This window comes from Miniopterus schreibersii, assembly GCF_964146895.1.
Source record: "Miniopterus schreibersii genome assembly, chromosome: 1".
Classification (NCBI taxonomy): Eukaryota; Metazoa; Chordata; class Mammalia; order Chiroptera; family Miniopteridae; genus Miniopterus; species Miniopterus schreibersii.
In genome coordinates this window covers 185,803,058-185,825,437 of record NC_138101.1, presented here as the reverse complement: position 1 = coordinate 185,825,437, position 22,380 = coordinate 185,803,058, and the positions used below count along the sequence as shown (strand labels likewise).

The 22,380-nt window shown below is 40.6% G+C and overlaps 1 protein-coding gene across 11 annotated transcripts in view; it reads right to left on the bottom strand.

The window, feature by feature from the left end:
• NRXN3 (neurexin 3) overlaps window positions 1-22,380 on the bottom strand; it is a gene marked incomplete at both ends in the record, with an annotated part of 1,307,801 nt that overhangs the window by 131,162 nt on the left and 1,154,259 nt on the right. For 9 of the 11 annotated variants that reach the window (XM_081139380.1, XM_081139378.1, XM_081139379.1 and 6 more), the window contains 2 exons: window positions 1,572-1,879; window positions 6,864-6,953. In XM_081139380.1, coding sequence (XP_080995506.1) covers window positions 1,572-1,879; window positions 6,864-6,953 — 398 coding nt within the window. The remainder of the gene's footprint in view (window positions 1-1,571; window positions 1,880-6,863; window positions 6,954-22,380) is intronic. The other 2 variants (XM_081139375.1, XM_081139382.1) reach the window with 1 other exon arrangement.

Sequence of the window (22,380 nt, the reverse complement as noted above, 5' to 3'; positions counted from 1 at the left end):
ACTCACGAGACCAGCCTTGGCTAAGAAGAAAAAGCCATTTGCTCCTCTGCTTCCCACGGAGTTAGCGGAATGCGTTCTGACAGAAACAAAACAAGCCTGCCAAGGCCTGTGCACGCAGGGCTGTGTTCTCCCCAACAATCAACAAATCTGCTCTTGAGCTGCAGAGAGTCGTAATAGAAATATATATTGCCTTTTATCTTCTTTTCAGGGAGCAGAGTGACGTGTCAGGAGTTATTGCTTTAATATCAGAGACAAAGCCAGCTTTTGGGGCGTGCGTGTAGGTGCGCATGAAGCAGCACGTGGGGCCGGGACGCCGCCCTGCTGACCAGGATCTTGCAGCCTCTGTGAGGCACATAAAATTGGCCTGATGGTATCATCAGCGTTTAGGGCTTCAGATCATGCCTGTGGAGTCATGGAAGAGCTGCCTGGATACTTTTGCCAAAAGAAAAAGAAAAAGAAAAAGAAAAAGAAAAAGAAAAAGAAAAAGAAAAAGAAAAAGAAAAAGAAAAAGAAAAAAAGAAAAAAGAAAAAGGAAGGCAACACGCTTACCTCTACCTGACACACACAAGCTTAATTCAGAAGAATGAGAACAGAAAGGGGTTTATTGATTATTGACTTTCACTTTACAATGCCCGCTGATCAAAGACTCAATTGAGCTCCTGGATAATGTCTTAAAACTAAGAAACAGAAAGGAAAGTACTGGTTTCTGCTGAATTTTCTACAAACACTAACTAGGCTAGGGGTAATTTCCCCACAAGCAGTTGGAATGTCTTATTTTATGCCAGAGCACTTACGGAGAAGAACTCGATTAACCTTCTACCCCCTACTAACTAGATTTATGAAATGCCAAGGGAGTCAGCAAAGCATTAAATTTTAGATTGAGCATAATTACTTTTAAGTGGAAAACAACAAAACATTACCACAAAATAAGGACTACCTACATAGCTAAACTCAGACCTTCAAATTTTCTAATGTGATTAGGATATTGATAAAATATAAAAGAAACAAAACGGACAAAAAAAACGTGTAATTAATCAACACTGAATATCAAATTCAAAGACCGCATTTCATAAGGATAACTTGAATCCCTAGCTTCAGTTGCCTTTGATTTAATGCTACCCATTGCCTTCAAAAATGAACAATTCATGTTCCAGTAAAGCCATCGGGAGGATGTGAACAGAATTGCACTAGGATGTAGTCTTTCCTATAATAACAAATTTTCCTTTCCCCCTTTTCTCGTTTTGCTATTGAAAAGAAAGGTCATAAAATAAGAAGAGGGAGTATTTCATACCGAAAGTGCTGTCCATTGCTCATTTTGAATAATAGCTTTACCATTTCAGTCAGAAATATGATAGGAGTAATAACCCATGAGTGCACACAAGACTTTGCAACTTCTTTAGCAATGACTGTGCCTTTCTCTACTCCCGGGTCTTATTGCTATGAGCATCTGTAGGCATCCTTCCCACAAACATAGCAATTCACACGCTCTCACCACATGGCAACACTGACCATAAGAGCAACGGCTCAAAGACAGAAAAGCAAACCCAGTGAATAGTTGGGGAAAGCCTTACCTGAATGCTGGCTGTCGAGCGGTTCTTGCGGGTTGTGGTAGTAGCCATTGTCGTGGTGGTTTCCATGACAGTAGTAGACATCTCTGGTGGCATGGCGGTCGTCTGGGTTGTTCCCAAGATTGATGGGACTTCTCCCACCAGCCGGACACTTCCATTGATTTTAATATTGGGGTTGTTCTCAGCCGCCATGTTCAGTACTTTCAAACCATCATAATAGAGCCCAGAGAGCTGGCCTTGGAAGAGGCGTCCTTTGTCCTTTCCACCAATGGCTATTTGCGCCTGGGTGTTGAAGATGGTTAACTGCCGGCCTAGTGGGTTGGGTGGAGGAAACATCATTACCCCCATGCATTTCCTCGCTTTGCCTTGCCTGGTCTGAACGAGCCAGGCCTGTAAAACCAGGCTTCCTTGGGTAATTAAAGGGGAAAAAATCAGGTAATAAAAATTCAATGCAGATATTGGCAAGTAACATTTCACTATGTTTATCTCTTCCACTGTCTAGCTAACCGTGCTAGATAATTTGAATAATCGGGCCTCTATTTCTCTATTGTGAGGAAGGAGAACCTTGGTGCAGTAATGAGTAGTTTTGCAGCCTTCTCGGGTAAGTAGTTGTGGACCACAGAAAGAAACCTCTAGATCAGGCGATGATGATAATAAATCATAAATGCCCATTGCACTGATGTGTTACCTACAAAGTAATGTAACAACTAAAAATAATTATATATGGCAAATAAAAACTTTGTGAGGCACTCAGAACACTGGGTTAAAAAACTAGGCCTGATAGTTACATTAAATTAACTGAAATTAAATTCCAATTAAGAGATTTGGATTCGTTGCATACTTATGAAGATGAATGTTTAGTCAATGAACACCTTATTTCCTAGGAATCTTCATAGTACATAATATTCTGTCTATACTTGCTGTTTAAAAGGGGGATGGGAATTAAAAAGAAGTCACACATAGAAGTCCTGAAAATGATATTGAGAGATGTTCATGGACTGAAGAATATCAGAAGTTCAACCTACTTGGCATTCCCATTTAGGGAACCATTTATGCTTCTGGGGATAGAAATCTCTCAGGATGGAATCAAGGCAGAATGGAGTTGAGAATAGTGTAACTCAGTTTCTCTTCCTCCCAACTACTAGATCTTTTCCAGAAAAAAATCCCAGCATTTTAAGGCATCTGTGCCCTTATTTCTCTAGATTATTTCCTTCTGCTTCTCTATATAGAGAAGGGGGGGAATCTTACTGATGGAATTAAATGTATCCTCTTAGAATTTTTCTCCATTTTGGTCAGTGATCAAACAACGCTCTGCTCATTCCTAATGTAATCCCCTGAAGTATTTTAGCTGTAAATGACAGGAAATAATGTGATGTTATTCTCGCCTGCTTAATAAAAGGGAGTATATTTTTGAAAGATTGAGGTTTTCACTCCACAACCTCTAAATGAGTAGAGGCAAACAGTGAGGTTTGGGCTCTTAACCTCTACTACTATCACGTGGTCTTTAAGTCTACACGATGACTAGCTGTCCTTGAATTTGTGGTGTATAATGCGGAATACCTCCTCAACGTGTAATAATGGACAAGATGGAAGAGGCGGAGAAGGGAAAACACACCCGCTCAGAGGGAACTCTTTATACAGGAGTCCACGCATTGGGCAATTCCCAAGGGCATGCCAGTCAGGTATGATTTACAAGTAATATGCCTTGGAAAGCTTGGGACACTGCACTTTGGAGAACTGGCCAGATAATTTTGTTATAGTGAAAAGGATCTGCATGGAAATGGAATCTGCTGCCCTTAATGATAACAGATTTGCTCAGATCCTAAAGCCGCAATCAAAATAGATCTAATAGCTTTCCATTATTTTCCCACCAATTCCTTCAGGGCCCTGCACTTATGCATCATTGCCTGTCCTTTGGCCTCTCACTTCTCACAAAGTACAAGGCAAAAAGTTCAGAGCAGAGTAACACTCAAGCTCGTATCTCTGCTGTTTATTTATTTGACAACAGCTTCTTCAGAGAGCACTAAGTTCACTAGAAAAGAAATGCCATGATGGAAGGCTGAGAATAAATATGCCTCCAACCTCACATAGGCATTTGGGGCAGCTTAAGTTAATAAATGAGAACAAGCTGAATAACAGGCGATGTCTGGGACTAAAATTCAGTATCTTAAATCAGATAGCCCCAGGACCAAGTTATAGCTTCTATTCGCACAACTGTCGGCCAGCCATAGTGTTTCCTCATCTCCTTTTCTGCATATAGTCCAGTACTGATGATCAGTTAGTGCTCTGATTGTAGTTAGAACATTGTATTATTTCTAATATTCCTGAAGGTATTTCACACCTATAGTGGTCCTCATCTGTTTTCCTGGTAATATTATTCTGTCAATGCTTAAAAATAAAAAGAGGGTCGGAGAGAGCTGAAATGCAAAGCTGAATCACACTGGCTAGAAATGATGGATGTCTTTTATTCCAGCTGCCAAAGTTCACTCTTTAAAGTGGCCTTTGTTTGTTGAAGATGGACCCAAGCATGGAGAAGGGAAAGGCGTTTCTGGGGCTATAAGATTTAACCACTGTTCCACTTCTGGCTATTGCTGCCTTCTAGAAAGATCTGACTAATCAGTTCTTGAGAATAAGACACTGGTTGGGTAGGACAGGGAAGAAGATGCCTAGGTTTCAATTTCCATCGTGCCACGGGAAATATTTTAATGTTTGTTTGCTTCTCTGTTTCCCGGTCTATTTCTGGCTAGAGCTGCTTTTATTCTATTTCAATACCCTTTGCTAGCTCTCTGGGCCTTGAATTAGGTGGTTAACCCGAAGGCTGGCTGTCACTAAAGTAACAGTGGGATAATCTAAGTCTCCTGCCACCTCTCCCTCTGAACAATTTCTCTCTCTCAGCTAAGCAGGGGTAAGTAAACAAGCAAGCAAAGCCATCACTACCCTCTCCCTCTGAAGGACGTGAGGACCAATCAGAAAGTTTTATCGTTTGCCCAAGAGTTCTCAAAAATCAATGCCAGCCTCCTTATTGTCACTGATTATGATCAATCATGGCTTCTTGTGTGTGATCATATCTAATATCTATATGCCAATCTGAGAATTGTTCTGTCATCAATAATAAGAAATTGGTGGTAACACAGTACAGAATTTACAGCAGGTTACTTTTTGCTTTGTTTTGTTTTGGGTGCCCATCCTGTTGGAATTGTTACCTCATTTGGACACCAAGTTCACCTACGGCTAAGTGAAATCTTTGCACGTCTCCAGCCAGTGTTGCACAAAGACTAATTAATTAACCCTCAGAACACCCTTGGGGATTAGGCAGTATTATTTACCCTCTCCTCTGATGGGAAATCTGAGATAGAAAGAGGTTAAGTGGATGTCTGAGGTCGGGAAGGCAGTCAATAACAGACAGAGCCAGGAACCGACTGGGGAGCGCTGTGCCCCGACCTCTCCCCGTGACAGAGGTCACTCTAAAGAGGCGTCCCAAGTGCTTCCATCTGCCTGATCACCCTTCTGCCTGTATCCTATTGGACTGGTCCTCTTTATAAGATTTGGGGGTATATATTTCCTATTTCTTTAGAAGGAGAAGTTAGCTAGACAGAGGAAGGGGTAAAGCGATAGGACGAACAGATGTTACTCACCCTAATAACAAAAAAACAAAGCACAATTTCAGTTAAAATAATGTAGAGGGATAAAACCTTCCAGTTTGCAAATAATTCTTTTCAATATTATGTGCATATATATAAACACATGTACATGTTTGATTAAGAAACTAGAATGCCTCCCTCCATCCCACCTGTCCCAGCCCCTCCCCTCCTGTTCGTAGTGTGTTCAAAAGCATCCTTTCATATGAAAGCCAACTGATAACGATGCTGTCATAAGGAAAACTAAAAGCCTACTAATAACTTCATAATGGTTTATACAAATGAAAGTACCTGGCATGCTCTTAAACTCAGACTTCAAAAGGCAATGAAGGAAAATAAAATATTATTAACATAAAATTGAAAGAAACAAAAAAGTTCTCTCAGGCACATGAGACTCAGACATGCATCTAATTTTCATTTCCTTTTTAAAAGTGAGGCAATCATCGTCTTTAAATGTTAAAGGGACTTTATAGGCTGGTGATTACTAGACAAAATTATTTGCTTTTTAAAGTTATTCTTAATTGCTTTTTAATTAGACCACATACATTAAAACAGGGCAAACAGTTAAGACTCAGTGAGGATTTTCCATGTTTAAAGGTCTGAATCCTTTCACCCTTTGCTTTTTAAGTTGTATACTAATAACCCAATTACTTTTCATCTATAACTCGATCAAATCTCTATATATTTTTAAAACTCACTGAAGACCTTGAGACCAGGAAAGCTTACCCTGGCTCAGGAAAGAACAGAATAAATAGCTTCTTAAAGACAGAAACTTTTCGTTATTAAAAGACAATCGTTTCCATCCCAACAAATAGAAGCCACACAGAAAATTCTAGCGTCAGGTGTAACCGCTGCCCTATTTTATGGGCCACGTGGTTGTTTCCTTCGGCAAATCAGAAACTGCTGCTTTGCCTCTTATGAGCCTCTCCCTTTCTAACTCATTTCCTAACCACTTACACTTTTGTTGCATAAATATCAAATACACCAGGGCATCGCACAACCAAAGTGTAAAATAGGTCTGCTTTTCTGTTTAGTTTCCATCAGTGACACGGACACAAGTCACCTCTTATGAAATTATTTTGCCTCTAAGTTCGAATCTAAAGGCAAAATTCAGCTTTCTCTTTCTTTCGTTGTTTATAAACAAATGTTCAAAAGAACACTGCTTCCCTTACAACATTTGTTTTAAGCAGTTTAAGTTACAAGAATCTGTCTCTGATTTTTTGTTTGTTTTGTTAGCCGTGCTCCAGAGAGTGAAGCCAAAGCAGTCTCACGATGGACGTTTACAAAGTACTTTTGAAATGTCTTTAGAAAGCTTCGGTATAAGAGGCTATTTAAAATAAATTAACGAATAACGTCATGCAGTGGTTAAGTTGCCATAATACATTTCTTTTTTAGAGGTTCCTGGAATTGTTTTGTTTGTGGTTGTCACGCTGATAGCAAACGAGATGTGAGTCCCTTTAACTGTATTTTAATGGCAATGTATTATAGCATGATTTATCAACATATGGCAGGTGGAAGCTGACACAAATTATAATGAAAATTAAAACAGTCATTTATGCAGCAGGCGATTATCATTTAAGGAACATTTATTTGCAGGCTTTAAAAATGAGGGTTTAGAATCAAATGAATTTAAAATGAAAGTTTTAACGACGGTTACCTTTTTCCTGCAGCCACTCCTCTACGGGCCGGTTATATTTGAAGGGGATTTTCTGTTTTACCATTTGGAAGCGTTCATTATCAGTGTTGCCTTTAAAGTTTAAAAAACAGCTTAAAGAACAATCTGAAAAGTCAATAAGTCATTAAACACATCCTATTTTGTTTGGTTTGTTTTATGAAGTGTTTAGAGCTAGAGATCAATTTATCGTTAGTAGAGGTGGAGCTGAAGGCCCTCTGCCCTGGGCTGACGGGTTTGATGTCAGGTTGGCCTTAGCTATGCGGTGCTCCAGCCCGTGTGCGACACGTGGCATGGGACGGGACTCAGTAGGAGGTTTGGCCACTTATAGAAATGGGTTTGCCTTTACTCCTTTCCATCTCGCCCCATCGACATCTTAATCGGGCCACTGGAGGCACGAGGACCTCCCTGAACGACGAGCACTTCGCCTGCCAGATGAGCTCTGTGACGTGGGAGGGGACATCCGTCATGCATGCTCTGCTTGCACTCCACTGCACCCTCCTAGAAGCGGGGCCTGTGTCTCTTATCCGACTCGCAACCGGCGGTAGCCGCTCTACCTTCTGGCACAGGGAGGCCAAAGAAGGCCATGGAAGCCCTGATGGCCAAGGGAGGCGCCCTGCTCCGTAGAGGAGGCCTGGCGTCCCATCGCTGCGTTAGAGAGCTAGAGCCTCACAGGCGGCTCTTGGTGCCTCTGCCCCATTGTCCATGTCTGTATGTGCCTGTAAACAAAAGCAGCTACAAATACGCTGACACAGCCGCTACAGACTTTTGAGGGCCTACACTTTATTACTACTAATAGGTGCTTTATATGTTTACTTTTTACTTTCTCTTTCTCTCCTATCTCCCTGAAAGAGGTCCTTCTGGAACCAGCATCCATTCATAAAGCCCGTAGGGACACTCCTCCCAAGCATGAAATATCTCGTTACTTTCCAACCACAATCACAATGCGTCTCACTGCTGGTGTGTCCCCTTCCTTTTGTCACTGTTACCACCCCTGGATGGTTTCTATACTTAAGAATTGGAGAGTGTCGCTGTGGAAACACACCCCTCATGAATATGCTCTAAATCACCAAATAATGAAACTGTGCTTTGGGAACTGTTCTGTCTCATAAACCAAACTCACAGTCATCAGCAGAAGCTGGTGAGTTCTAATTCATTACGTTGGACTCACAGCCCAATATTAGGACTTAGGGAATCCCATTCTAAATTACCAACATTAAAAATGAAATAAAAAATCTCAAAACAGGTGGCTTGGAAACCATTTACTATGCCAAAAAAATGGCTTAAGGCCAGTAAGAATATTAGAATTAAGTATATCATCAGGCAAGTGCATAGAGGCTTGCCATTGCATTTCGGCCTCAGGGTACCTCCCTATAGGAGTTATTACTGGCAGATTCCACATGAGGAAACGTGCACCTGCCTCCATGAGGGGCAGGATGGGGAAAGAGTGTCAGTGTTTGGACATTTCTGCAAGGTTCCCCATTCATTTCCCCTCTGAATAAATTATTCCCTGAGGCTCATGCATTATTCTCACTACCCAGAAATAAAACAACTCAGAAAAGAGGCAACTATGAATTTGTTTCTAGCCTACGTTGTGGGACCCTAACTGTCTGGCATAAAGCATAATATACAGACATCAAAGGATAAAGCACAATGGATGGAGTGAATGGTCAACAATATTGGATTAGCTTGTATAATATAAAATTTTCCTCAAAGTATTTTTTTTTTTTTTTAAAAAAAGGAAGGGTAGATAAAAAAATAGAAAGTCAATATAGTTTCGTGGTGCTTCGATAAGCCCATGGTGAAAAGAGTTAGCCGTATTGGTTAATACAGCTACTGATTAGAGCCAGCTCATTACAAAGGTCCTTCCGGTTGGTCTGGGTACTCACAGTCCATCAATCTAAAATAAACTTGGGTAAATTCTCTCATGTCTTCATAGAAAAGCGGCACTTTTTTGAAAAGAATATGTATCTATAACTCTTAATCCTACCCTAGAGCAAACAGATATCCAGAGGGGTGTCATCCATCTTCATAAGCTTTGACCCCTCTCAAACTTTAGTCATGACGTCAGTATACTGAGCAATGGCAAATGGGTTCAGACAGATTCACCTTGAGTATATTCCATTACTTTGGGTTTTCTGTAACTGTCACTGTTGGCTACAACATTAAATATATTCATGACCTTCATTCTACTTACTGTTCAATAGATAAGTGAAGTCAATGGCAAATATAAAGCTCAATATTCTTAGTAACATGCAGGGTAAAATCCTAAGTGACCAAAGTTCCAAATTATCAGAGTTCTACATGCACTAAAATAATTAATTAAGAAGCTGCATTGATTTACTCCCTCCCAAATACATAGAGCTCTTGGTCTTCCTAAGCATCACCTCCTCTCCACCCACTCTCTTTTGAGCATAAAGCTCCATAGGAAATGATTTTGGGACATGGTATAGGTTAGAAAAAGGGGAAACTATGTTGGCCAACCCAAACATTGGGAGGACGGCATAGCCACAGTTCAACATTACCCCCTTCAAGAAGTGAAAGAGAGAGAGTCTTTCTTCTCCACCTCAGCTTTAAAGACATTTAGAAACAAGTTTTAAGTTTTCCACACCAGATTGATAGTCTCTGTTGTTAAGGATAGCGATCTTGCATGCTGTTAAAAGCTGTGAAAGATGGAAGGCCATTTGGGAAACCAAATTGGTTTAAATTGCCACATTAACATTGTTCTTAGTCTCTTTTCATGTTCTTGTTGGTTTTTATTTTAATTTATTTCAAACATTAGAGAGAACTGTTTTTAGAAACATGTGCATAAGGATGACTTCATTTGCCCCGAACCCCATTTGCTAGACTGATTGAAGAGCAAATGACCTTCTAAATATAAGAATCTGTACACAGGGACTACTCTGAAAGCTGAGCGAGCCTCGCCAAATCCACATACACTCATATGAAATCCTTAATAACATTCAGTTGTACATTTCATATAGCAACTGGTATGAAAATTTAAACAAAGAGTGAAATAAATTCTTCAACAGAAAGTGACGCTATCCTCAAGAAAGGATGGCCTTGTGAGCAGTAGTGTCATAATGTCATTAAGAACAGGCAAGTGTGCATTCCTAATTAGACAAAACAATGTAATGAGTTCAGTTCTCAGCCGCACTGAGAAACTTTAAGTTGCACAAAGAGATCTTCAAATAGATAGTTCTTAAATTACTTATGTGGATCTGACATTCACCTGCATGGAAGTGAGTTTGAGAAAAATATATTAGTCCCATCTTGTTCTACTTAAAATAAATGTGTGTGTATACCCCCCACTCATTTTTGATCAGATATTGGTATTTTTATACCATTGGCCTCCTACGGTTTCTTGCATTTGTAATACTGATTCTATTATCAAGTATTTCAACTCCTGGAGACACACACAACATGCACTGCTGAATTATAAAATTGTGAGGAGCAGGCTACTCTGAGTTGTGATTATTAAGGCCCAACTGGTTCATACACGCTCCTCCCATAGTTACGCAGAAATAGTTCCTGTTTTCTATACTTGGGTGGACCCACTTGGGATAAAAGATAAAGAGAACAGAGAAAAATCAAGTTGATCCTTGAACAGATCTTAACACATCAGTCTCTCCTTATGGTTCCAAAACAAAATTTGAAATTTGTTGGCAGCTCCAAAGAAGTAAAATTCTTGTGATTAAAGAACTGAAAGAGGGAATACTCATTTTTTTCTTTAAAAAAAAAAAAAAAAAATTATGGATTTTGACAGAGGGGAAATGAGAGAGGAGAGAGAGAAACATCGATTTGTTGTTCCACTTACTTAGGCATTCATTGGCTGATTCTTGATTCTTGTTTGTGCCCTGACCAGGGCCTAAACCCTCAGCCTTGGCCTATTGGGACAGCGCTCTAACCAACGGGGCCACCCAGCCAGGGCTGAGAGAAAACTCTTGTATGGCACAGAAAATAACTTTTCCAACACCAATTTTCCACTCTATCTGTGCAAACATAGATTCTATTCATTAGACATTATATTGATTATTTAAAACCATAATCAATACAGCATAGAAGCTAAGATTATGGGCTTTGGCGACAAATTCGGCTTTGAGTTCTAACTTTATCATTGACTAGGTGTGTGACCTCGTGTACGTCACAGAGCTTCTTCAGTCTCCCCAGTTTCCAATTCACCATAGGACTTGGTCCAGGATGAGAGATGGGGCATATGCAAAGCAGGGGGCGCGAAAAACATTCCATTTATTTAAACTATTATCAGTAATATGATTCGACCCTTTGCTAATGGTATAAAGAAGGCACATTGGTTCCATGTGCTTTCAGAACTTTACCAGGCCCCCATTCAAAAGAAAAGATCACCATATTCCATGCGGCCCCACAAAGGTGGCCACCCAAAGATCAACTGATCGCAGAAAATGAAACATCCTAAATGTGTCCTAAACCTCGTAAGTGTTGCTTTTTATATTTCTGTCTTCCAAAATATACTCAGCTAATCCCATTTCTGAAACATGTAAAAGAGCAATCCAGGCACTGACAAATGTGAATTCTTGGTCCAGCCACAGGTAATGATGATGCACGACTGCTAGGTTGAGGAAGAGTGTCTTAAAGGTCCTGGCAATTTGCACCAGGCTGGCAGAAAATGCTTTCTTGCAGGTAGACCATTAATACCATCTGAAATATTGTCAGGCACGTGGACACGCTAAAAGAAATACAGTCACAACATTCGCCTGTACAAAATGAATGCCAGAGGTATTTCTGCATTTTGGTTTGGGTCCTGGAATAAAAGAAGTTTTCTGTATTGTTTTGTTGACACTAAAAAATGAGAGTATGAGTCTAATGAACAGTCCAAGAATAAATATTATTTATTGGATCCAGAGGCAAAAGAAAATCAATGTGGGCAGGCTTAAGTAGTAGGGATTTTCAGAGGTTCTTACAATGTCTCTCTCCCCAAAGAACACTTTGTGAGTTTCAAAGCAAATATAGACACTAAAGGAAAGGTACTGGGGAAACTCTCTGAGCTCGGCTCTGGGCTTGTTCCTGGCATTGACCCAGACAAACCCTCTTAAAGTCAGAAAGGGGGGAATTCTGCTACCCAAAGGGCATCTGGAAAGTTTGGCCACTTGTAAGTGGTGGATGGACATCCACAAAAAGCTCATATCTTATATTTACAAAGCGCCTTTAGACCAAGGAGCTCAAAATGCAATTATAAGCATCATTTCATTAATCCTCACAACACACCTTTGGGGCTCAAGAAGGGAAAAAAAAACAAAAAAAACCCACAATTTATATGTTGTGAGCTTTGATCCTTTACTATGCCAAGGTAAAGAAATTAATCTCTTGGAGCAGAAAACTGATCGGCTGGGGAAAGTAAATGAATAGGCCCAGAGTACAAGGGCATTATTAAGTGAGGGAGCTTCTCCAGGCTCAATTAAGTAGTCCCAGGAGCCAGGGAGAAGCACCTCTCCGAAGTGATGAGACGTTTGCCCTGGAGAGCAGTGTGGATCTCCAGGCACAGCCAGGCTTGGCTGATGAGGCCCGCTGCCTCGTGTCTTCTGGGCATGTTCAGAAATAGAAAACACACACGGACAGACATAGTGTCATCATGTCCTTCCGATATCGAGGTCATAGTATCAACCCACCAAGCAAAGTTGGCTCAAACATCAGTGAAAAGAGCACTGGCCGTGAAGTCGGACAGACTCGGGGTGCGATCTTATCTTAGACATTTACCAGTTCTGCGAACTCAGGCGATTTACTTAATCCAGATGCCTCAGTTTCTTCATCTGTTCAAAAAAACAGATGACGATAACAATGCCTATATTGCCAGATTTTATACAAAGTAAATGTCATAATCCAGGCAAGGATTTAGCTTAAGGAGTAGCAAGAGGCTAGGAATGGGGGGGAGTCATTGATTTATTTTAAACCTCAGGATCTGAGGTGAGTTTCTGTGCAAACATGTTCACACTAAACTTCTCTTTCCTGTCCCAAATCTAAATCAAAGTGCCACATCCGTTGCAGTGTTAATACAGTAAAGACCACGAGCCCTGATGCAAGTTAGAACATCTGTCACCAAGCCCTGCCCTTTCCCTCTATTTTGAAGCCATTCTCAACTCCTTGCCTAAAAGCTCATTGCTCCTAAAGTTTCTCCTCACTTATCCGATGCATCAAGGATACTTTCATGCCTCCAGGGATTTAAAAACCAAGGTCCAGGTGACTGCAGTATCTTAATTTGCTTTCATAGTTTAAGATAATATTTCTAAGTAACACCTAATGAAACTTTCTTCAGTATGATATGTCTATCTAGCATCTATTAAGAGCCACTTTAAAAAATGGCATGCTATAAATGAACAAAACATAAACTGACTACAGAATTTGCTTTCCTTCCTCAACTGATGTCACTGTTTTCCTTCTGTAATTATTCCGAAATCTGCCCTGAAGCTGGCCTACTCACTTTCACTGTCTGGATTTCGGCTCTTTCCTTTCTGGTGAACACTTTACGCATAACTGCCTTGGCTTTAGCTTCTTCATATATATAAAATGAGGGTTATAATAATACCTGCAACATCGGGCTGCGAGATTGAACTGAGAAGAAAATGTACACAAAGCAGTTTGCACAGTGTTTGGCACAAAATAAGTATTCACTATATGATTTATTACTATTGTTGTTATAACAATGCCTGATTCAGAAGGATTAACCTTAAAAAGAAAGCAAACTTAGCAAGAATTACTTCACCACAATATTTTTAGGGTCAAATCTCCTTTTCAACGGAGAGCCTTAATGTTAAGGTTTCAGTCATTTGACATATGATCCCTTCAAGACTCCCGCAGCGCCCTGCTCATGGCTCATTTCCTCCTTGTTGCAAAAGCCCCGGTGTTATTTGGGGCTCACGCGTCCCTGGGGCCCACGCATTCCTACACATCCATCTTCTGTGTGACCCCGTTTCTCTTTAGTCTTGTTGGTCTCTTCCATTTCTCTCTAGTCACCTTGCTCCCCACACTCCTCATTGCCTTTTCCTCTCTTTCTTCTCATGCAGAGCATGTCAAACTCAACATTTTTATTATTTTTTTAATATATCTTTATTGATTTCAGAGAGAGGAAAGGGGAGGGAGAGAGAGAGACAGAAACATCAATGATGAGTCATTGATCGAGCCCTCAACCTGGGCATGTGCCCTGACCGGGAATTGAACCCCAATCGCCTGGATCCTAGGTCAATGCTCAACCACTGAGCCATGCCCGGCCGGGCCAAACTCAACATTTTTAAAGCCAGAATACTAAAATATTGGTTGAAAAATTTTTGTTCATTCAAACCTATACGTGAGGTGCCCCTGTACAGCTCAGAGGAGAGGCAGGAGGTTTGGAAGGGTAATTACAATGGGCAAAAATAGGATCACTTTCTCCCCGCGTAGGAAAGTCACAGCAATATCAACATCCCCGATGCCACAACAAACTTGCTATAGTGCTCCTTCTGTTTAGCTGTTATGGAATCTCTGGTGTTTATAAATTATAGGTCTTTTAGATCAACCCTGAACCTCATGCCTACAAATGAATGTACTATTGCCAAGGGATCTAAAAACAACCACCCCTGTACCATGTCCCACCCACCCATGACCTGGTAATACACTGGTTTGTAACAGTTGTACAAATAACCATATCACAGCATAGTCACATAGTTACATATCAAGCTTGTTTCCAACTAACACTCAAGATAGTTTTCAATTAAATTTTTCCCCAGAAAGTTTGGGCCATGTTGCATTCATGCAATACACTTTATGGGCTTCAAGGCAGGCCTTTAATTACATCTTATTAAATTTACTCTTTGTTGTTTCATAACAGCATTCCAACCTGATAAGAAAATGTTTAACTCTAGGTCTTTTGTTTCTCGTAGAAAATATCATTCTTAGCTTTGTGTCATCTGAAAATTGGATAAGCATATCTTTTGTGCCTTCATTCCAGACTGAAAAATTTACAGAATTGGAGGATTATGTGGTGGCTTTAAAACATTAACTATTCTTTGAAATTCCTCTCTGTAACTGTCATTCTCCAACCTTGAATGTGGGCTGCGCTTAATGACTTAATTCTAAAGAACTAGATATGGTGAAAGGGACAGTGTGTGACTTTAGAGACTAGATTTAAAAAGGCGCTGTGACTTCCTCTCTTCTTCTCCCCTCTCCCCTATTGTCTCTCTCTCTCTCTAATCAACTTACTCTGGGAAGCTAGTGTTATATTATAAGGACACTTAAGAAGCCAAGGAACGGAGGCCCCCAGATCCCCCAGGCCTAGATGAACCTGAGACGATGAAATCCCAAGTTGATATTGTGACTTCAACTCATCAGACACCTTGATACAGAACCATTCAACTAAGCTTTTACCAAGTCCTGACCTACAGAAACTGAGATGACACATGTTTGTGGCTTTAAGCCACTAAGGTTTGGGGTTACTTGTCACACAGCGATAGATACAGAGTGACTACAGAGTTTCATCTGAGTGTTTCATTTCAGCCAGAGGCAGGCCTCCCTATGATGCTCCTCATAGCTCTCCTTACGTTGCACTGTTTCAGGAAAATAGAGACACTATATTTATAACATTCTAATTTGTGCTAATGCTATCTAAAGGAATTTAGACTAGGTAATACATATTGATGAGCCCATGTTAGTCTTTAGCATCATCAGAATCTTTGTTAAATTTTATTTTTTTAATTTTATTTTTCAATTACAGCTTATGTTAAATATTATTTTGTATTAGTGTCAGGTGATTAAATGTATACCAACTTATCTGTCAAATGAAATACTTGAGAATTTTTATATATCAGTCCCAAGTTTAAGAAGTCCATCCTTTTACACAACATAAAATTTAGGAAAATTTTCCGAACTAGTTTTCTATTCTGACTGACTCCCGTCATTATCTGAGTGAACATTAACAGGGGCTTGAAGTTTAAATTCCTTAAGCATCCTGGGAAATTATTCACCTAATACCCAGAGATTTGAGCTCCTTTAAAGAACTCGATTACCATTTCCTCGCCTTTTAGGAGGACTGCAAGTTCCTATCTATTCTGTTGGCACCAGACTTTACAGTCTAAAGGAAATGCTCCCTGCTAGAGAACCTGTTGGTGACAGATGAAGACGCGGGGTTGGGGCGAGGGGTGGGATGCGTGGGAATCCAGATAACTCTGAGGTCCTTCTTTGGCAAATTTTTTGTGTGTGTGTTTTATAATTAAAAAAGCAGTTTATGGGAGCAGAGTTCATTGGAACTTACAGTTTATATTTTGAGAGGAGTCTACAATTTTAAGGTTGAAGAGACTTCAAAGATTATGTAAGAAATGTTTCCCTTATTTTAATGTTTCTCAAACTTCCACCTAGAACTTCATTGGAAATAAGACTCGGCATAGATAAGCATCAGTGAGTGCAGATCTTGAAGACCAACCCCCAAAAAATAATCATTAAAGAATTGTCTACACTCCTACTTGTTTGGTTATGTGGCATTTCCAAGGCTTTTCAAAGAATGGACCGGTTGGCAGCCATGGATCACTTAGTGCAGGATAGAAAGGTCAGATCCCCACGACTGCAATGTGGTGCAAGAATCAAATTTCCCCATGGAAGAAATAACCTCAGGGAATGCAGCCCTTTTAGTATGTCTTGCATTCATACGATGCCTCGTTAACTCTACTTGGCAAATTAATTCAAATTGATTTGTTTGTGAGAACTGCCGCATGGCCTCAGATCTGGCTACAAACAAAGAAAAATGATAAACAATAACGTACTGAGCTCAGAGAAAATGTCTAGAGAAACGTATAGACCACCATAGGGCTGTTTTCATAACCTGTCTTTGTTTAAAAAAAAAAGAAAAGAAATGAAAGGGAGACCATAGTATATGAAAATAAAACACATTTTATAAACGACATTGATGTATCACAAATACCCCAAAACAAAGGGAGACAAAGTATTTGAAAGCATCAGGAGGGAATAACATTTTTTTAAAAAATTTTTTAAATGGACATTTAATTTCTTAATAAATAATTAACTCAATTTCAGGCAAAATAATAAGACATACTTAGAAAAAATAAAAATAAGAAGGTGCCTGTGTGATATGGCAGGAAGAGCCAAGATTAATTCTAAAATGTCATATCCTATAGAATAAAAATTCCTTCGTGAAAATCACTAGCTTTCAACTTCGGTCTGAGGCCTAAGGATTGATAGGAAAAAAACATAAGAGGGAAACAGAATTACAGCAGCCAGAGCTTTTCCCAAGTTCTCTGCCGATGTGTTAAATTGCAAAATAGCTACTCTCCCACTCTGAATCCCATGTCGCTTTGCAATAGGACTTTGCCACTCCTCCTATCGCAGGTTAAGTCCATTTCCCCACCCCTTGATTCCGGGCTGGCTCTGAGACTTCCTTTATCTGGCACAGGGAGTCTTGGGAAATGAGATGTGAGCAGAGGCCTGAACAGCCCTTGCGTGTGGTTGGTTGGTCTCTTGTGGCACTGAAGCCAGAAACTGCCCCACGAAGGCAGTCAGGCTAGGCTCCTGGAAGACTGGAGACCACAGGAAGAGAAACCCCAGCCATCCAAGCCAGCTCAGCCAGCTTGACTGAAGTCCCAGGCATGTGAGATCATCGGATTATCCAGCTCCATCCGAGCCAGGCTGGATCAAAAATACACACATGATGCACGGACATGTGAGCCAATAAATAACAAAGTTCTGGAGTAGTCTGTTGTGCATCGGCCAAGTGGTTTGTTCAATGACACAGCCAGGACCTGGGGAAATCCAGGAAGGATGGGGAAGGTGAGACTGGGTAAATGAAGCACCCTGCGGTTCTGGGGTTTCCATCAGGGCCCGACAGGAGGAAGGGCCTATGCTCAGTTGCTATCTGTGGAGTCAAAGGAGCTTATGTGGTGAAGGCCTCCAGTCCTGGAACGGTGGTGGGGAGATGAGGGCCCCTGTTCCTCCTTCTAAAGAGACGATCAGATCCAAGGGAAGGAATGTAATAGCACAGCTCCTGGGACCAGAGAAAAGGTCGAGGCTGAGGGAGCTGGGACAGGGCAGGAGAACTGCAGGAGGATCCATACTTCTCTGATCCCCAGCTTTAGACTTAGGCTAGGGGAGGAGAGGGAGGCTGGTGGCGGCTGACTCTATAAGGGGTAAAGAGTAGAGCTAAGGGGCAGGGGAGCTAGTTCTCTGACCCCCGTTCCATCACTATTCAAATGAGGGACAGACAGAGGGCTGGCAAGAAGAGCAGGATGGACTGGTTAGTAAGACGTCTGGAACTTTAATCTTCACCCCACCAATGGATATATTTGAAATATTAGTTTGTATTAGTTTCAGGTGTACAGCACAGTGGTTAGGTAATCATATGTTTCACAAAGTGTTTCCTCAATATTTCCAGTGCCCATCTGGCCCCATACGTAGTTATTACAATATTACTGACTGTATCTCCTGTGCTGTACTTTACATCCCCATGACTACTCTGTAACTACCAATCCCCACTTCTCAGTCCCTTCACCTTTTTCACCCAGTCCCCAAACCCTCCTCCCCTCCGGCAACCATCAGTCTGTTCACTGTGTCTAGGAGTCTGTTTCTGTTTTGTTTGCTCATTTATATTGTTCTTTAGATTCCACGTGTAAGTGAAATCTTGTGGTATTTGTCTTTCTCTGACTGGCTAATTTCACTTAGCATAATACCCTCTCGGTCCACCTATGCTGTTGCAAATGGGAAGATTCCTTTCTTTTTACAGCTGCGTAGTGTCCCACCAATGGATTTTTTAAATCATTCCATGGGGAGCCTACGGCGATTGCCTTCACTCCCATCCATCACCCCAACCTTCTAAAACCAAAGCAAACATTTTCTGTTCCGGCAGGGCGTGAGTAATCCCTGGTCACAGATGGCCTCACCTGGGCATCATATAGATCAAAGGGTACTCTCCACCAAACCCCCTGCTAACACAAAACAGTAAAAACAAAGCAAAACACTGGGCTGAAGACCCAAACCAGACAAAAACCTTCCCCATCTTACAACCTTGGCTTTTAAAAAGCAGGCACTGCCTTTTCAACCGCCTGTGGAGTTCACGGATTAGCAAAAGCTGCCTTTATAAACTTACTGAGTTTAGAATTTCCCTAGGTCTTAATAGATGGTATCAGAGTTTTATTACTTCAGCATGTGAATGGCAGTTGGACTCTAGAGAAAAGCATTGAAAATTATCAAAATCTAGGGAACTCAGGGGTTAAATAAAGAGTAAAGACAATTACCTAACGTTACCCAATGATTTGAATGGCAACTCCAACGATGCAGGCTTGTCAGTAATTAGAAGTATGTCATGGTTTATGTTGTGGCTCCAATATTAGTTCATATTATAACTGTGATGACCAGAATAACAATTTTTAAAATTATGGCTTTTTTTCTTAACACTTTTAAGAAGTAGTGAATGGTTACCCACATATTTTAAACATTTACCTGTCACCTAGACTCCACTATCCTGCACTGAATATTAGTTCTTATGGGCATGTAGTTTTTTTGTTTTTGGTTTGTTTTTTTAATGTTTTTATTGATTTCAGAGAGAGGAAGGGGGGAGGGGGAGAGACAGAGAGAGAGGAACATCAGCGAGAGAGAAACATGCTTCGGCTGCCTCCCACACGCCCCCTACTGGGGACGGAGCCTGCAATCCTGGCCTGTGCCCTGACCGGGAATCCAACCAGTGGTCTCCCGGTGCATGGGACCACGCTCAAGCAACTAAGCCACACTAGCTGGGCTTGTTTTTTGTTTTACATGAAATTATAATCTCCTTAAAAGTAAGGTTTATTTTAAATAGCTTTACACTATCCTACTTCCACAATCTTTTCCTCAACATACGATGACACCAAAAACACTGACACTTCTTAAGTGCTCAAGAATATTTATGAAGTTGATGACAGTTGTTACCTCAAACAGAGGCAGGTGTCCTGACTCCAGTGAATTATTAAATTATTAGCTGTGAATGTTTAAATGATTACTAAGGTTCTTATAACCTCTGAAGACCTACAGATCTGAAACACAAATAAAACATTAATGACTCTTCTTTTAGCCATTTAATATAAGACCTTAAACATTTAATATTAAATCTTTGCTATCTGAGGGATAGGTTTAAAGATCTGTAGGTTATTTTAAATTTAAATATATTTATCTGTACTTGGGCAAATACAATAGTTTTATAGTTACCTATTAATGCACGTGTGTGTTCTGCATAGAAAGAGAGATATTTTACAAATATCTCTAAAAAGAGTGCTTTTGCATGTTCTCCATAGAATCTTGTCTCTTATAAGAAACAGCTCCTATATATCTATAAAAAATATCCATGACTTAAAAATGATTCATAATAATTTCAAATAACATTGCTAATAATAATGGAGTTGAATAAAAAATTTTAAGTAAAAGCTAAAAAGGAAAAATCAGACAGATCTATTCTCTTGGAGAAAGAAAGACCAACTCTATCATCTATAACATTTCAAATTATACCAGTCAAATTTGATTTGTCCATATTGTGTAGAAATTTCCAAACCAACCAGGGAAATGGACCAGATGACCTGGTATTTTCACCATTCTAATTGCTAGGTTCCTTTGAATTTCACCTTTTCAGAAACCCACTTTTATCTTTGCAATAATGATCCAAGAGATTAAAGAGAGGCCGTGAGTGACGCCAGATCATGCCATAGCTATTGACGCACCACTGTGCTGTCTTGTCAAAAAGCACTTAGAACCGTAGTAACTATACAGTACAATTAGGACAAGAAATGAGCCAAGTGAGAGGAGGGCATGCGGTTCTCTTGGTTTTCTGTTTTCCTTCCTGATGATCAGTGACAGTGGCTTATATAATCGCACTGGAACCCTTATAAGTGTTTAGACTTCTAACAGGAATTGAAATTTCCCATCTAACCAGAACGCAAGGACACTGCCCAAAGATTTCCCCCCCCAAAGATTTACCTCTGAGTGCAACTCAGAAAGAAAACCTATATCATTTTATTAACCAACGTAACCCCAATAATTTTAATGTAAAGAAAGGAGACTCTAGACACAATAGTAAAGAAAGGTATAGATTTCCTGCTTCCTTATCCTCTTGGGTTTAATGTGCTCTAACTGAATAGTGGTCCAATCCCTATTATCCAGTTCCTAGTACTGGGACTTACAGAGATGGAAGCTGAAAACACTTTTCGAGAAGCACTTGAATGGTTTCCGTTAACGAGGGAGTGTGGGTGCCAGGGGTGCTTCTGTCCCTGGAGGCTGGCGGTGCCAGCTGCGAGTTGAGCTGGCCGTCCGCTTCCAAAGGCAATGCCACGTGAGGCACACCAATTACTGCTCAGACCCTCGGCCCTCTTGTGCGTCCATGTAGCTGGAGTGCGGACAGTGGCAGAAATCAAGGGATCAAAGCCAGAAGAGAGAGAAACAAAGTACAATTGCATTCATGCTTCTGTTTAAGCAGCAAAAATGGAAGCCGCTGTAACCCGACGGAAGGATGCAGCCGCAGAATTACGCAGCCACCCCACGGGCCCGGTTCACCGGCGAACAAGTTCCTGGACGTTCTGGCCGATGTGCTCATCGAAGGCACCTGTAACTACGGCTGCAGGCCAACCAGACCGCCGGCAAGGGGGCTGGGAACAAGTGTCGTGGGTAAATTGTATACAACTCCTGAGACTTTGTTTTAAAAAAACTCCTGAGAATGGAAATAAGACCAGAGAATTGTCGTGAAGGTCTGGGGTCAGGGCTGGTCCGGACTCGGAGCCAGCATGTTGGCGTAACACTTCACTCAGTTCCTCTGACTTATTTCAAGAACAGATGTGTTAAAAGTATTTCAAAATTCCCTTTATGGACCCACGTGGAGATCAGCATTCTCTGCGGTCACGGTGGGAGAAACTTAGAAAATGAGGCGAGACTATTAGGTTTCACTTGTCTTCACTCCTCCAGGAGACCTCAACTGCTCCCCGAAAACAATATATTCTGTTCCATGTATTACCTCCATTTTTACTTCTCCTGGAGGTCCAGCTCTGTCCTCACCACCCAGAAAATTCAGTGAAAGATCCAGCTATTCATTTTGAAAGTCTAAAAGCACTTGGTTCTATTTCAGTTTGTGCTTCACTTATATAAATTCCTATTTTATTGGCAACAGCATCTCACCACAGTTTTATATAGGTTTAAAAATGAAGTATTTCTAAACCTTGCCTGTCTGAGAGTTTAGATTTACTTTCCCTTTATATTTATGTTAGATTTATATTTAGTGGGGTTTTTTGAAACTTTCATGGATGCCTACATGTCCTCTTTCCTCCCTTTTATCATTTTGTCTAAACACACGGAGAAATCTATCCTTTGAAACCTATAGAGAATCACCTTTGCAATGTAAACGTGTTTTAATAAGATCAGATTTGTCTCAACAAAGATAAATTTCCTAGTAAAATCTTAAAAAGTTATTCCTAATAAAGCATTTGATATTTTCTCATTGCTTTTAAAACAAGTATGTTTAATGCTCGTAAAAGGTGTTCTT